Below are 14,299 nucleotides of genomic sequence, written 5' to 3' on the forward strand. Positions count from 1 at the left end.
TCAATTTCACTTTACTATTCTTGGGAACATTAGTTCTCAAAAGAAAAAGGTTATTTAAACCTTAAGAGAAATCTAAAGGATTTATCTGTGACACTGCTCTGAAGGTGCCGTGTGTCACCATACAAAAAGTAGATGCATATGGAGTTTGTCAGACTCCAAAAACAAAGAAAACAGAGTCCAAATCAGATCAAAATACATGAGAGATTGAGAAAAAGGTCTCACTGACTCAGGATAAAATTAAAAAGTCCTAAAGTCCAGCAAAAGACCTGGTGGTCTCTAAAGTTGAAGGGAATTAGCACAGAATTTAGAATTCTCCCTAACAGGTAGTCACTACGTTATACAACTACATGCCGTCCCCTTTCCTCTATACTTTTGGTAGATTCCCAAGCACCGACCAAAGAAACGGGAGGATGGAAACTTCCCTTACTGGAACAGGTTCTTAAGAACTGCCTGCCAAACTGGCTTCAGCCTGGGAGCTCAGGTCAAGACAATAGTGTCTGCAAATAGCAGAAGGAGAAGCCCACATAGCAGCCTTGACTATGGACTCACAAGGGACGTATTTCGGGAAGGCAACAGTAGCCACTTTGCCATGGACCAAATGTGTATGAACACCTTTTGGGAACTGAATGCCCCGAATTGTTTAAGCTTCTGAGATGCATGAAGCGATCCAGCGTGAGATGGACACTCTCGAAGCAGGTTTTACCTTTTGGGTCACCAAAAGTAATAAAGAGTTGTGAAGAACTCCTAAGTTCGCTTGTTCTGTCGAGGTAAAACCTCAGAGCTCGTCTGACGTCTAGGTTATGTAGAACCCTCTCTGCATCAGAGACCAGATTCGGAAAGAAAACTAGCAAGGATGTTGGTTGATTTATGTGGCACTCAGAATTTTCGGAAGGAAAGAAGGATGAGTGCGAAGCACAACATTATCCTTGTGGAAAGTTAGGAACGGATGTTCGACAGAGCTTGAAGCTCATTTATTCTTTTCGCAGATGGTACCGCAATCAAGACGGCCACTTTCCAAGAAAAAAACTTGAGCTTGGTAGTGGCCATAGGTTCAAATGGCTTGCGACACAAAGCGGTGAGGACCAGGTTCAGATTCCATTTCGGGTGAGGAGGCCTGATCGGCGGAACGAGGTGAAGAAGACCTGCAAAGTGCCTCTTGATTACTAGGTTTGCCAGTGAAAAAGAGCAACTGTCTGTAGACGGATAAGCTGCAATGGCTGATAAATATGTTCTGCATGATAAGACGTGAATGTCAGAGGCCACAAGGTCTGATAAAAAGACAAGACAGTCAATAGAAGCTTGTTGAGGATCAAGCGGTTTAGCTAGATACCAATGACAAAAACAAAGCCATTTACTTTTGTACTGAGCCCTCATAGAAGGCTTACATGCTACCTGAATTATGTGCATTATATCCTCTGAAAGATTAAACTGTGTTAAGGACCTCAACTCAGGTACCAGGCCACCACACTAAAGGATTGTGGGGTGCCGCACCTGGTGACTGCTCTGGTGAAGAGGGTCGAGAATCTGCTGCAACCTGATCGGGTCATATATCGATAGGTGCTGCAGCTCCAAAAACCAGAACCTGGCTGGCCACCCCACCAAGGAGCCATGAAGAAGAAGGTGTTGTTGGAGAATAAGTCTTGATGTTGTCCCAAGGAATTTTGAGGGCACTATCCACCCCCCCCCCCCCCCTCCACCCCCGAGGAGGATGCTCAGAGACCGTCCCTGGAAGCAGAGGGTAGTTTCCCGTTTGTTGCAGTCGCAAAGAGGTCCAGCGTGGAGAACCCCATTTCTGGAAAAGTTGGGTAAGAACATGGCTGTTCACTTCCCATTCATAATTCGCCACAGACTGGCGGCTCAGGAATCTGCCGCCACATTGATCTGACCCGAAATGTGCATGGCCTGTGTTAGGGAGAGTTTGTATGCAGTACCCTTTGGGACCACTACACACAACTATGACTACAGGTGTAAGCAAACCAACCTTGTCCATACGACACAATTTTGTTAGCGGAGCTGAGCAGCCAGACTTATCTCAAGAGGGGAATGTGAGCAGTAAAGATGTTACACGGAGGTCTACATCACAGGTGTTCAAGTAAACTCTTACACTCAAGGTTTCTTTGCTAAATACTTATTAATTTATCTGTCAGTTATAAAATATTCATAAGAAGGAGGCAATAACACATATACTTCAATACTATTTCAGAATACTTTTCAAGAGGAGTAAAAGGCAAAGGTTATTATAACATGAAAGGTTACAATTATTCTTAGACAGTGTAGATATTTTAAGTTTACCAGAAGAGTCAATTCAATTCAATAGGCTAGGCCAAAGTCAATGGGCTAAAGTCTTGGATAGCACAAAGCGGTTCTGATGGTTCAATGGAAAAGTCTCCGCACAAGTTCTTGGAAGTAGTTTGTAAAAAGATGAATCATTTGTATTTGTATTTGTTTATTTATATTGCGCAGCCTGCCCAAGGGCATCAGGGCGCATGTTTGGAAGGGTTACAATGAGAAGTTACAGAAAGACAGTTACAGGAAGGCAGTTACATATTACAAAGTATAAATATACATAAGGCAAAGAAATATACATATATTTACAAGGTAGTTAGTCGACCCAATATATACAGAGGTGATAGGAATGGTACAGCGTGCAGTGAGTGTTTACAAAAAGGAGGCTGAAGCTTCGTCTTGCTCATAAAGCCATTGTTTTGCTCTATTTTTGAAGGATTGAAGGGAGGGGACATTCCTGAGATCATTGGGAAGTGAGTTCCAGAGCTTGGCTGCCAGGACTGGGAAGCTCGAGCCTCTGGCAGTCTGGAGCTTGAAGCTAGGAATGATGAGTGTATTAGCTTGTGCAGATCTTAGGGGTCTGTGGGCTGTGTGTTGTGTGAAGCGCTCTGACAGGTAGGCTGGTGCAGCGTTGTTCTGTGCTTTGTAACTAAGAACCAGTGTTTTGAGGGCAATGCGCCGTGAGATGGTGAGCCATCGTAAGTTGCGTCTAGTGGAGGAGATGTGTGTGCGCCTAGGTATATTAAGAGCAGCCCTGATGGCGTTATTCTGGGTTACCTGAAGTTTGTCAATGTTTTTTTGACTGGTTCCCAAGTAAAGGGCATTGCAGTAATCAATTTTGGATAAGATGAGAGTTCTGGCAAGGATCAAGCAATTGTCCGTAGATAAGAAGGGTCGGCAAGCAGTGATTAGTTTGCACGTGTGCGCAGATGCTGAAACTACTGAGTTGGTTTGTCTAGTGAGAGAGAGGGTCGAGTCTAGATAAATACCAAGTGTTTTAGTGACCTTAGTGACCTTGATAATGTTACCATCAATGATGAAGGCATCATATTTGCTGTCAAGTTTTGCAAGTTTGGATTGAGAACCGAGGATGAGTAGCTCAGTTTTCTCATCATTTAGGCAGAGACCGTGGTGGGCCATCCACGCCTGAATGACGGAGTAGACTGCATTAAGAGCTTTGACGTCAGTTACATAGTCACCAGTGATAGGGATGAGTATCTGGGTGTCATCCGCATAATTTGTGTAGGTGACACCCAGATGGTCAAGAATATCAAAGAGTGGTTTAGTAAATACATTGTAGAGCGTAGGTGATACGCATGAGCCTTGTGGGACTCCGCAAGGGACATGCGCTGGGTCAGCCGCGGCCAGAGGTGAGAAGACTCTCATGGATCTGTTGGCAAGGAATGAGCTTATCCAAGAGGTGGCTGCATCGGAGAAGTGGGCAGCCGTTTTGAGATGCTGGCAAAGGATTTGGTGGTCCACCAGATCGAAGGCGGCGGATAGATCTAAGAGGAGTAGGAGCGCTTGTTTGCCCTTGTCTTTTAGATCCTCAATTTGTGTTTTTAGATCTAATAGAGCTGTCTCAGTGCCGTGTCTCGGACGGAAACCAGATTGCCTGAGTCCTAATAGGTTATTTTTGTCAAGATAATCTTGAATTTGGAGATATGCAGCACGGTCCAGGATTTTGGGTCATGTTGGGTCACAAGTTGATTAGGCCTGTGAGTTGCGAAAGTTTCAAGCACTTTCACCGTGAGAGGCAAGTACTCGCAGTACCTTACAATGAAGAAAAAGATGCAGCATATATACTTGTGTTCCTGGCAGTTCCTGCAGATCTCGCTGTTCTTGGGCCTCAATCGTGGGGACAATAGGGAGGACGTCGGGGGACTCCTGCACTGCACTAGGACGGGTCAAAAAGTGGCAACTGGTAAACTTCGATTCCAGTAGCTGTAAGTAACGCACACAAACTGGTTATTCGGTTTCCTGCAGCACTCTGAGAAAAATACAACCAGCTCCGAGATTGGTATCCAGGTGACTTGCTGTCGAGTTGATTGGTCCCACCAACTCAAAGGGAGAAGTCGTCCTTGCATGGCTTCTCTGTTAAGATAAACTTGACAATTCGGACCTGCAGCAGGGCTTCACTGGACAAACCAACGGTCGAGGAGTTGCTGCAGCTGTTCTCTACCAGCTCGTCATCGGTTCTTTTGTTCCAGTGGTCGACTCTTTATTCAGTTCTCTCCCATTCAGGATATATGATATGGCATTTATAACGTGCCTATGCACAAGTATTTCAAGGCGCAACAAAGCAAGGGGGGGTAAATCAGATGGAGACAGAAACAACGATCTTACTAGGCCAGGTGTCATTCAGATCGTGCAAATGCATGGGAAGAGGGAAGGGGAAAGGGAAAGGGGAAAAGTGCGGCAGCAAAGGGGAGGGGACAGTGCAGTACATGGGATACATAGATGAAACAAATAAAAAATAAGGCCAGCTGGTGGCAAGGGCAAGTACAGCTGGTAGGGAGGCTGTAGGGATACAGAAAACAGTCCACAAGTGCGGGGGTTCCCAGGGAGACAGTGCAGGTGTGCAACTGGCGGGGAAGGTGACCTGGGCCAGATATCAGAGGGTGGCCAGGTAACCAGCGCAGTTTCAGTTTTAGCCAGGAATTCAGCAGGGGAGAGGAGGAGGGAAGGCAGCAGCAAAGAGGAATGTTTTGTGGTGCTTCCGGAACCAGAGATGGTTCTCCTCACGTTTCAGGGAGGCTGTTCCAGAGGAGGCGCCAGCCGAAGAAAGATCTACCACCAACTCGCTGCTTGGAGAACCGACTGACCCTGAGGGAGTTGGAGGCGGATGAGCGAAGAGCTTGAGAAGGAAGATATTTAGGAAGAGAGAGTTGAAGGTATTGAGGCCCCAGGCACCACAAGGCCTTGTGGACAATGCAGTGTGTTTTGAACTTAATCCTCGCAGCCACCGGTAGCCAGTGCAGAGATTTCAGTCCTGGAGAGATACGATACCTCGGCTTGAGGCCAAGGACAAGTCTCGCAGTCATGTTCTGGATGAGTTGCAGAGGGCGGAGAGTAGAAGCAGGCAGATTTAGAAAGAGGCTGTTGCAACAGTCCAGCCTAGAGAGAACCAGAGCTCTGGAGACAGTGAGCATCTGGGGGAAGGAGAGGAAAGGAAGAATACCTCTGAGGTGGAGCAGCTGGTAGTGAGACTTCTTAGAGATGTGAGGAGAGAAGGAGAGTGTGGAGTCGAAGATGACCGAGGTTTTTAGCCTCACAGGTGGGAGCAGGAGGAGGGCCAAGAGAGGCCGGCCAGAGAGCGACAGGAAAGGAGTGAACAGGTATGCCGATGAGGAGAATCTCAGTCTTACTGGCATTAAGCCAGAAATATTTGGCGGCACACCACTCCTGAATAGCAGACATACATTAAGAGATGAGTGAAGGAGAAGAGGTGGCTGAAGTTAGCCTGAAAATGAGCTGAGTGTCATCCGCATAGCACTAGCATTCCAGCCGACCTGTCACTCACCCAGCAGGGTGGCTGTCCTTGCCGGATAGTCAGCCAGCCAATCACCACAGAGTGCATTTGGGTATCCTAGTAGACGAAGCATAGGGTGTTTTGGGCACCTCCCTCACTTCCTGCCCACCCCAGACACTCGGGCGCCAGAGGCAGTCTTCACTCCTGAAGTCGGCCAAAGGCGATGGAACAAAGGGACTAAACTAGGTTTGGCGCGCAGAGAAACTCTAGAAGGACCTTTCCAAAAAGAAATGGAGAAAAAAAGAAGAACAGAACCTGTTTTTACAGAGGCGGCTCAGACGCCATCTTGAAAAACATGGCTCCCGCGATTTAACATTACCAGACCTACAGATAGTTCGCAGTCAGGAAAAATCATGATAGTTTGTTGTAAAACCACTGCCACAAGCCATTCTTAGAGGAAAGGGTAGCATTTGACTGCTACTTGTGTATCTAGACACAGGGGATACCAAGTAACCCCTCCAGCACTCTATTGTAAGATAGGGTGTGCTGGGTCTAGGAATTTAAAAGACTAGTAAAGTCAATTTCACTTTACTTACTCTGGGAAACAGTAGTTTATCCCAGAGAAGGTATTTAAACCTTGGGAAAGCCTGAAAGGCTTCCCTGTGCCACTGCACTGAAGGTGCAGTGCGACACAAATGAAAAGATGATGCCTATGGAGTTGCTTAAACTCCATAACCAAAGAAAACACGAGAGTAAAACGCACATCAAAATACATGAGAGAGTAGGAAAAAAGGGTCACACACTCTCCAGGTAAAGAAATCTAGTCCTCAAAATCCAGAAAATTTACTGGGGGTCTCCAAGGTGAAGGGAATTAGCACATTCTTGAGAATTCTCCCTAACGAACGCCCACTCACGTGCCTAACCACCTTGGTCTGCTTAGTGGAGCCTAGCCAGCCACCTAATGTCCTAGTCTGGTGAAAAAGCACACATGCATCTCGTAAATCTTCCTGACCTGTGTCAACCCCAGAACTTATTGCTTTTACTGGTGAATTATTTTTCCTTATACCTCTGTGAGTGGGAATCTTTTTCCACACTCACAGAAACTTTTACTCTTTTTATGGTTATCCTCTTTGACAACCGTTTGGCAAGAAGTTCCTATTGCTGCTGAGTTGCCCTAGGGGCTCCCCTTTTAACTTTCTCTGGCTAACCTTGTGAGAACTACAGTTCCCAACGGTAGAAAGGATCTTTGGATCCCTTTTACATTTTAGTAAATGAGACCAGCACACCCCACCTTATGTGGTGTGCTGGGGAGATACTGAGTAGCCCCCCTTCTTATTTTAATTTTATATGTTAGAAGGGCAAACTTATATTTAGTGGCTGGTGGCAGTGAACCTTTTTATTCATTCGGTGCAGCTTTACCGCAAACTGTTTGCACAGCCCCCAGTCTTGTTTTTCTGTGCCATTTTAGTGTTACTTGTCCTTTCTTGTTCCTTCCCCCCGACATCCAAGGTGGGAAATTCCTTTGTGGGATTTTTTATCTTCGGTGGGAGTCCTGTGAACGCCTCGCCAAGGCTCCAGAGTGTCTTTGAAGGCAGGAAGCGAGAGAGGAGTCAAAAACTCTGCAGCCCTTGGTCTTCCAGCCTGCGTGCGAGATTCAGTTCAACCTAGGAGGCTGGCTGTCTGGAGAGGATTGCCAACCCCCACCTCACCCCCCAAGTTTGAATGTTGCAAGGCTGTTTGACTGGCTGGTTTCCTGCACAAAAGCCCAAACCCGGGAGCTGAATAAGTAGTTGACCACTGGAACCAAAACCGAAGAAGATTAAAAATCTGCGGCTGAAACGATTTCCAGAGCCGGAGCCTGCTGTAGCCTTTCCTTCCAAATTGACCTGGGGACTCCGAAAACAACCCCCCCAACCCAGACCCTGGTAAGACCCACTAAACTCAAGAACACCTGAATTGTGAGCCATCCTACGCCGTGCTGCGACCTTGCAGGGCAGCAATACCCCCCCCCCCCCATACCCTTGGACCTCGACCCATTGTGTGGTGCACGGTCTTCTGAATCTCGCTGAAACTTCTTGGGCATCCTGCTGGATCTCCAGAGGCGCAATCCAGTCTGAAAAGTCCCCTCACCAGAGTGCTGGACCTTGCAAACAACGAGAATCTGACCAGCGATATTCTGTCTTCTTCTGTGCTCCTGAAAAAGTCCCCAAATCCCCAGAACTGCATCCAGCTGCGAGGCAAACCTTGCCTAGAGCCTTCCCCATGATCCTTGCTGCAAAAGTCCTTCCAGTGTCCCATCTTCTGTCTTCTTGATGAAGGAATTCAACAACCAGGTTTTTGGCTGCAGATCCTGTCGTCCTGCTGCAAAATCTTCTGTGCTGAGGTACTGTGCTGGTTCAGTTATTTACTTTAAGTCTCTTGTGAAACATGTGTACATTTGGGGTCTAATGTGATTGGGAGGTCTCTCGTCCAGTTCACCCAGGCCCACTGCTGGAATCCTCCTAGGGTCTCTTCTCTGAAGCTGCTGTACCCTCAACTAACTCTAAAGTAATGTACTTATTTCTTCTAATAGTCTTCCTTAGGAACGCAGACTTTTGCTACTCAAGAAACTATCCAGACCTGCCTGTTGAACACTAGAAACTAGGGACGCCCCCCCCTCAACCCCCTTCTACCACTGAGAACACTCATGCTTCATGAAAAAAGGAAAGACATCTAAGGATTGGGCCTTTTGCCTAGAAAGGAGAATACGTGTTTATAAGTTAATCACTTGCAAAAGAAGTTGGTACTAACTCGGAATGAACACTTACAAAGGTTACTTTTTTCCTTAGATATACTTTTCAGAATGGCAAAACAGTTCTAACATCTTTCTTTCCTTAGACACGGTTTCGCCATTCAAACAGAAAGTAGATGTCAGGTTATTACTCGCCTGTGATTTGGTTGTGCCTCTTCCCAAAAGTAATGCTGTTGGTTTCACTTCACTATTGCGGTTAAGTTAGGAGTGTACCCCAACAGGTCTTGCTTCCCCTGACTTGCTGTTAACCTGTCCAGTCTTACTACCAGCTTTAGGAGAAATCCCCTAATCGGCCCTAAAACCAAGGGATAGGTTTTGTAGAGTCCAATACCACTTGGACTGTAGAAAAACATACAAAGAAGGAAGCGCTCAACCATATGCAAGCCAGCATTGGCCTGTAGAATACACTTATGTTGAAAGGGCATATGGCAGTGTGGCTACATTTTCAAGCTTTTTATGGTGTCCAACAACAATATCTTCTGACATTGCTCTGTAAAGCAAATGTTCATGCTGAAAGTTTTTTTTTTTTTTTTTTTTTTTTAAAACATATGTTCTCATTACCCCGGGCACATGCAAGACCAGGGACTGTAAGTAGGTTTCTTGAAGAAAAGCTGACTGGGGATGTCGACAGGGATTCAGAAGTGTCTCCCTCTGATGCTGTGGGCCTCTACGTAAATCACGGGGGTGCTACTTGATGCTCCTGTAGAATCGCCCCAATAGTGCTGCTTGTAAAACAAGACGCTTTAAAAGGGCAATTATGGTGCTGCTTGGGGCACACGTGTGCTAGCAGCGCTGTTAAGCACACAAAATGTGTCTAAAGTGTGCCGGCTCAAGTAGAGCGATTTAAAACACAGGTTCTGTTGTGGCAAGCTGAAGGCCTGTTTGAAGTGCAGTGTGCTATTTAAAGCAAAGGGTAAATTGCTGGATGCTTATGGGATCTAGCGTAAAATAGCAACCATACTTTTACCCCAGAGTGTTGCGAGATGGTATTTAGGAGTGCCGTTTGAAGTTGAATTTCCCCCGGGGTGCAGTTTATGTTACAGTGCTGCACATGTAGTGTTGATGGGAGGTCCAAAGTAGATGGGTGCTGTTGTATGTAAACTGTGTTGCTGGAGGTCTAGGAGTGCTTGGAATATGTAGGTGCTGGGTGAAGCAAAATGTGCTGCTAGTTGCCCAGTTGGGTGCTCTTGAATACAGGATGCTAATGCCAATTTGTGTTTCTGGAGGTCCATTAGGACTGTCTGAACCACATTTGTTCTGCTTGAAGCCCAGCGTGTTGCTGGATGCACAGGGGTGCCGTCTATTGTACACTGTGGGGTTTGAAGCCCTAGCTGGGTAACCAGGTGTGCAGTCAGAATTACATTGGTAGTCTTTGAAGCAGAGTTTACTGTTGGAATCCCCCAGTGATCTGGTTCTCAAGCACTTGGGTGCCATTTCAAGGACAGTGTTTTATTGTATCTCTACAGACAGACTGTAATACAGTGTACAGTTTGAAACCCAGTGTGTGTCGCTTGAAATCCAAGCTGCTGGCCCAAGTACTTGGGTGCTATTTGATGCCCAATATCCCTTTGCTCAATATTCAATATGCTGTCTCAAGTAAACGGGTACTGGCTGAAGGACGGATGCATTTGGACACGACAGGTTGTTGTCACTGGTGCAAGGTTGTGGTGTAAAGCACACAAGTAAGTGCCTTTATGTGACTGAACAGTTTAAAGTACCAGTGTGGTCTTTACCACAGAAATCAGGCCACTGTTGTCAGTGCAATCCTTCATTTACGGGGTTATTAGCATAGGATGGTTGCTGTTACATATATACTGCATTCTAAAACGGTTGGCCCCCAAGGACACCTGGACACCATAGCTTTGAGTGATGCTTGGAGGCCTTTGTGTATAAAGTACAAGGATGCTCGGTGGGTCTGGGAGACAGGAAAGGGGGGCAGAGGGTGGCTGTAAAACAGTGAAGTGGCTCTGAAAACCCTTCACTGCATGCCAGGCCAGTGCAATTGTAAGAAACGCAGGTATCCAAATACTATAAATAAGAGTAGGCTTGTGAACAACATCTCACTCACTCTGCAATTGGCACTATAGCTATGTCCCCACCCAATCACTCATTTAACTGCACACCCTTCTGATGGCATAGTCACAATTTTGGCTCATCTCTATAAAATAAATTGTATTTAATTTGTAAGGTATTAAATTTAGTGTGAGGAAACATACATATATATACATACATATATTATATTTTCTTGCAGTGCAATATTTGAATATGGGCCACTTTTTAAAGATTTCCCAAATATGTAGGTGCCCCCCACCCGACCCCGTGTAGCACAGTTTTGGTGCTGTAATGCATTTCCGTGAGAAGTACAGCAAGTTAGTATCACTAGTACCCACCGCCACAACGGTCCCACGGCGAGGGTCGATGATGCGCACACTCTTGTCTTTGCAAGAGGTGCAGAAAAGGCTCCCATTGCGGTTCCAGGAGGCGTTGTAGATTAGGTCAGGATGCTGATCCTCCATGCGGTACAGCTCCTCCGCTGTTCCCACATTCCAGATAATGACCACATTATCACAGCCTGAGAAACGAACAGAAACAAGTGAAAAAAAAAAAAAAAGGGGGAAGACTAGAGAATGGACATCTTGTAAGAAGAGCATAGGCTAGTGAGTAGGAAGAATAGCGGAGGGTCAGGGGAAAATGCAGATACCCGATAAAGGAGAACAGAACAATATACAGAACAGAGAAAGTAGATACCTGTGGGTATGAGCGGTGAAGAGCAAAAACAATTCTGCAGAGCCGAAAGAAACACCACATAGATAAGAGTGTACAGCGTGTAGTGCCCATTATCGCAAAGATAAAGCCTCAGGAATAGCAGAGGAAATGTTGAAATCAGGGAAACAAGCAGAGACCAGAGAGCAGAAAGGAACAGCGGAAACCAAAGAGCATGGTCAGATAACGGGCGTAGACAAAAGGAGCAGAATGCAATGGAAAGAAGGTCATTCGTGGCAGAAGATCAAGGCTACGTTGAAGGGAGGTCACACAGGAAAGTGAGCAAAACTTTGAGGGCAAAAGCTGTAACCAAAAATCCAGGAAAGAAGCTGAAACAAGGAAGTGCAACAGACTAGCAGAGACTGGAGAACAAAGGGGAAGTGAGAGAAGAGAACTAGGAGGAACATATTCAAAGACTGGAAAGCAGAGAGTACAGCAGAAGAAAGGAGGAGCAGGAAGCAGTGTGCAAGAGGTGTACTGAAAAGGTGAGCACCAAGAAAGAACAGACCAGAAAGGAGGAGGGAAAGCAGGAGCCCCTGATAAGAGCAGAGATAAGGTTGCCCATTGGAAAAGTAAGGGTAGAAAGGCAGGTATTGGGTGCATGAGTGGGGGAGGAAAACTGAAGGAAACAAAGATGCACAGGTAGAACCGGGTCAGGAAAAATGCATAACTATGGACATTCATTTATATTTGCACATACCAGGGACAAAGGTCGATACACCAAATTGTATAGTCCGAGAGCAACATTTCCTTGATTTATTAAGACCCGGTACAGGACCGTAAACTGGTCATAATACGGAAACAAAACTGACTGATAATGAGAAAGAAAGGGAAGAAGTCAAGGCACGGGGATGGAGAATGTAGGTCAGCGAGAAAGGCAGGGATAGAAGAGCAACCACTAGGGAGCAAGAAGAATAGGGTATTCAGAATTCAAGATTTACAGTTTAACAGGTGTATTTCTCATCTTTGAGCAAAATCAAATACTTCGTTTATATGGTAAACGACACATGGCTCATTACACAATGGATAATGGGTTTTGTGAGCCAATTCTTGGCTATAACTTTTGTATATCACAGTTCATATCATTTCATGCATCATACGCCATGAACGTATAGCTCTTCTCTAGAGGGGTCAAAAACATACCATTTAAAACAAGATTTAAGTCTTGAATGTATACTAAATGCATGTTTTGCATGGGGGTGACATAATTGGTACAAAAGTGTGTCACAATACCAAACCAGAATCAGACAGTCCCTTTAACTAATTGTAATTAAGTCTGTACCATGGCGCAAGTTGTTGTACTTTCATTTTTATGTGTGGGCATGTCACCTTCCCAACACATTCTGAAAAATCAACCTTAGCCCGATTTAAAAGCTATGCTTATTCCCATTCACTCAATTACAGTGTATTTTTATGTAATCCTTGTTCATCTGCAAGATCAGACCAAAATAAGTGCTTAAATAGATCAATGTAGCAACGTGCTTAAAACATGTAAAGCTTCCAACACTTCAAGATGAGACTAGCTTTCTGAGCCCACCTCGTCAGTTCTCCATCAAATTAAGATCATCTGCTCTGGACTACTATTAGAGCAGAATTCTATTTTGGCGAGTTCAGCTGCCCCCTTCATGGGACCCCTAAACTTTGTTTTTTAACCATTGTTTTTAATCTCTGGCACATTGTATGGTTTGGGGAGCTACTGCTGAAATCCCTCTGCCAGTGGAGACTTTCTTTTAAGGAAGGTGAAGGGTTTTGGGGGGAACACTGCCAGAGGAATCTCACTTAAGTCTTTCCTCTGAGGTAACAGGCTCACCTCCCTAACCCCAAAGAGGTTAGCTCCCGAACTCCCTGGATTTGTCACACCTGCCTTATTAAACAAGGCCCCCAACATTTACAAAGCCCTTCCAAGCTAAGGTAGAGGGCCTTGTGCCCTTAAAAGTCCTGCACCCCAAGAAGATACCTTTGGTAGAGAGCAGGCCTCCAGATAAGGGTTATACAAGACCTTTTTACGCATTAAAATCTTGTAAATACGACACCTTGTATTTTTAAATGCGTACCATTCACAAACAGTTTTATATCAGAGGTCAGTGCAAAGGGCAGGTGACTTGATAGAAACCAAATTCAACTCTTTGTGGCTCTGAAAACAGGCATTTATTCTCTGAGCTATGTGCAGAGTCAGAAAGAAGGAAGCACAATGCGAGATAAGTAATATTTTCTTGCTGTTGAACTTCTGATGTTCTGTGTCTGTATACGTTTAATGCAAGGAGCATGCATGCATTTTCTTTTAACCATTTTAGGAAATAAGTAATACGATGGAAAACCTTGTTACAATTGGGAAGGGGAAGTTTATTTTATAGGAAATAAATTATGCTTTTAGCAGTGAATGTATAATTGTGCAAACATTTTTCAGAGTTCCAGGGTAGTGTGTCTTGATCATCAAGATGCATCTATATGGTATAGTTAAACATATCAATGGCAAATAATTTCACCCTTACAATTTAATTGGCACTATAATCATAAAAACAGTGTGTAAAATACTTCCACCGGAAAACCTAATCTGGGGCAAGTATGAGTTTGCAATGTCGAGTTCGAACATTTAATTCAGCCTTAACTTGGAAATAATGTTGTAAATCTTTAACTACAATTCAAGCATCAACAACCTGACTATCCAGCAAGTGCAATTACAAAACAACCAAAAATAAATGGGTTCCATTTGTAACTGAAATAGAAACACTGCCAAACGTATCCCTGTAGTGGTAATCCAGATGTTAACGATTTAATGTATTGCTGCATGCAGATTCTTTCCAACTTCTAAGCACTGTATTCATCATTGTCTTTAACGGATAGTCAGTTTACCAACCTTTGAAGGATGTAAGGTTTACGCAGTCCAATCAACAATTGATCAGAACATCAGATACAGATTTTAGCATGGGACACTGACCTTAGATTTTTTCTTCATCCAAGGGCATTCCATTAAGAAGCACTAGTTC

The 14,299-nt window shown here is 44.9% G+C and overlaps 1 protein-coding gene across 1 annotated transcript in view; it reads right to left on the reverse strand.

Annotated features, from left to right (window-relative positions):
* CORO1B (coronin 1B) overlaps window positions 1-14,299 on the reverse strand; it is a 261,148-nt gene that overhangs the window by 159,956 nt on the left and 86,893 nt on the right. The window contains exon 5 of the mRNA XM_069628964.1: window positions 10,940-11,121. Coding sequence (XP_069485065.1) covers window positions 10,940-11,121 — 182 coding nt within the window. The remainder of the gene's footprint in view (window positions 1-10,939; window positions 11,122-14,299) is intronic.

Source organism: Ambystoma mexicanum, chromosome 12, assembly GCF_040938575.1.
Source record: "Ambystoma mexicanum isolate Mex_15411 chromosome 12, UKY_AmexF1_1, whole genome shotgun sequence".
NCBI classification, from domain to species: Eukaryota; Metazoa; Chordata; class Amphibia; order Caudata; family Ambystomatidae; genus Ambystoma; species Ambystoma mexicanum.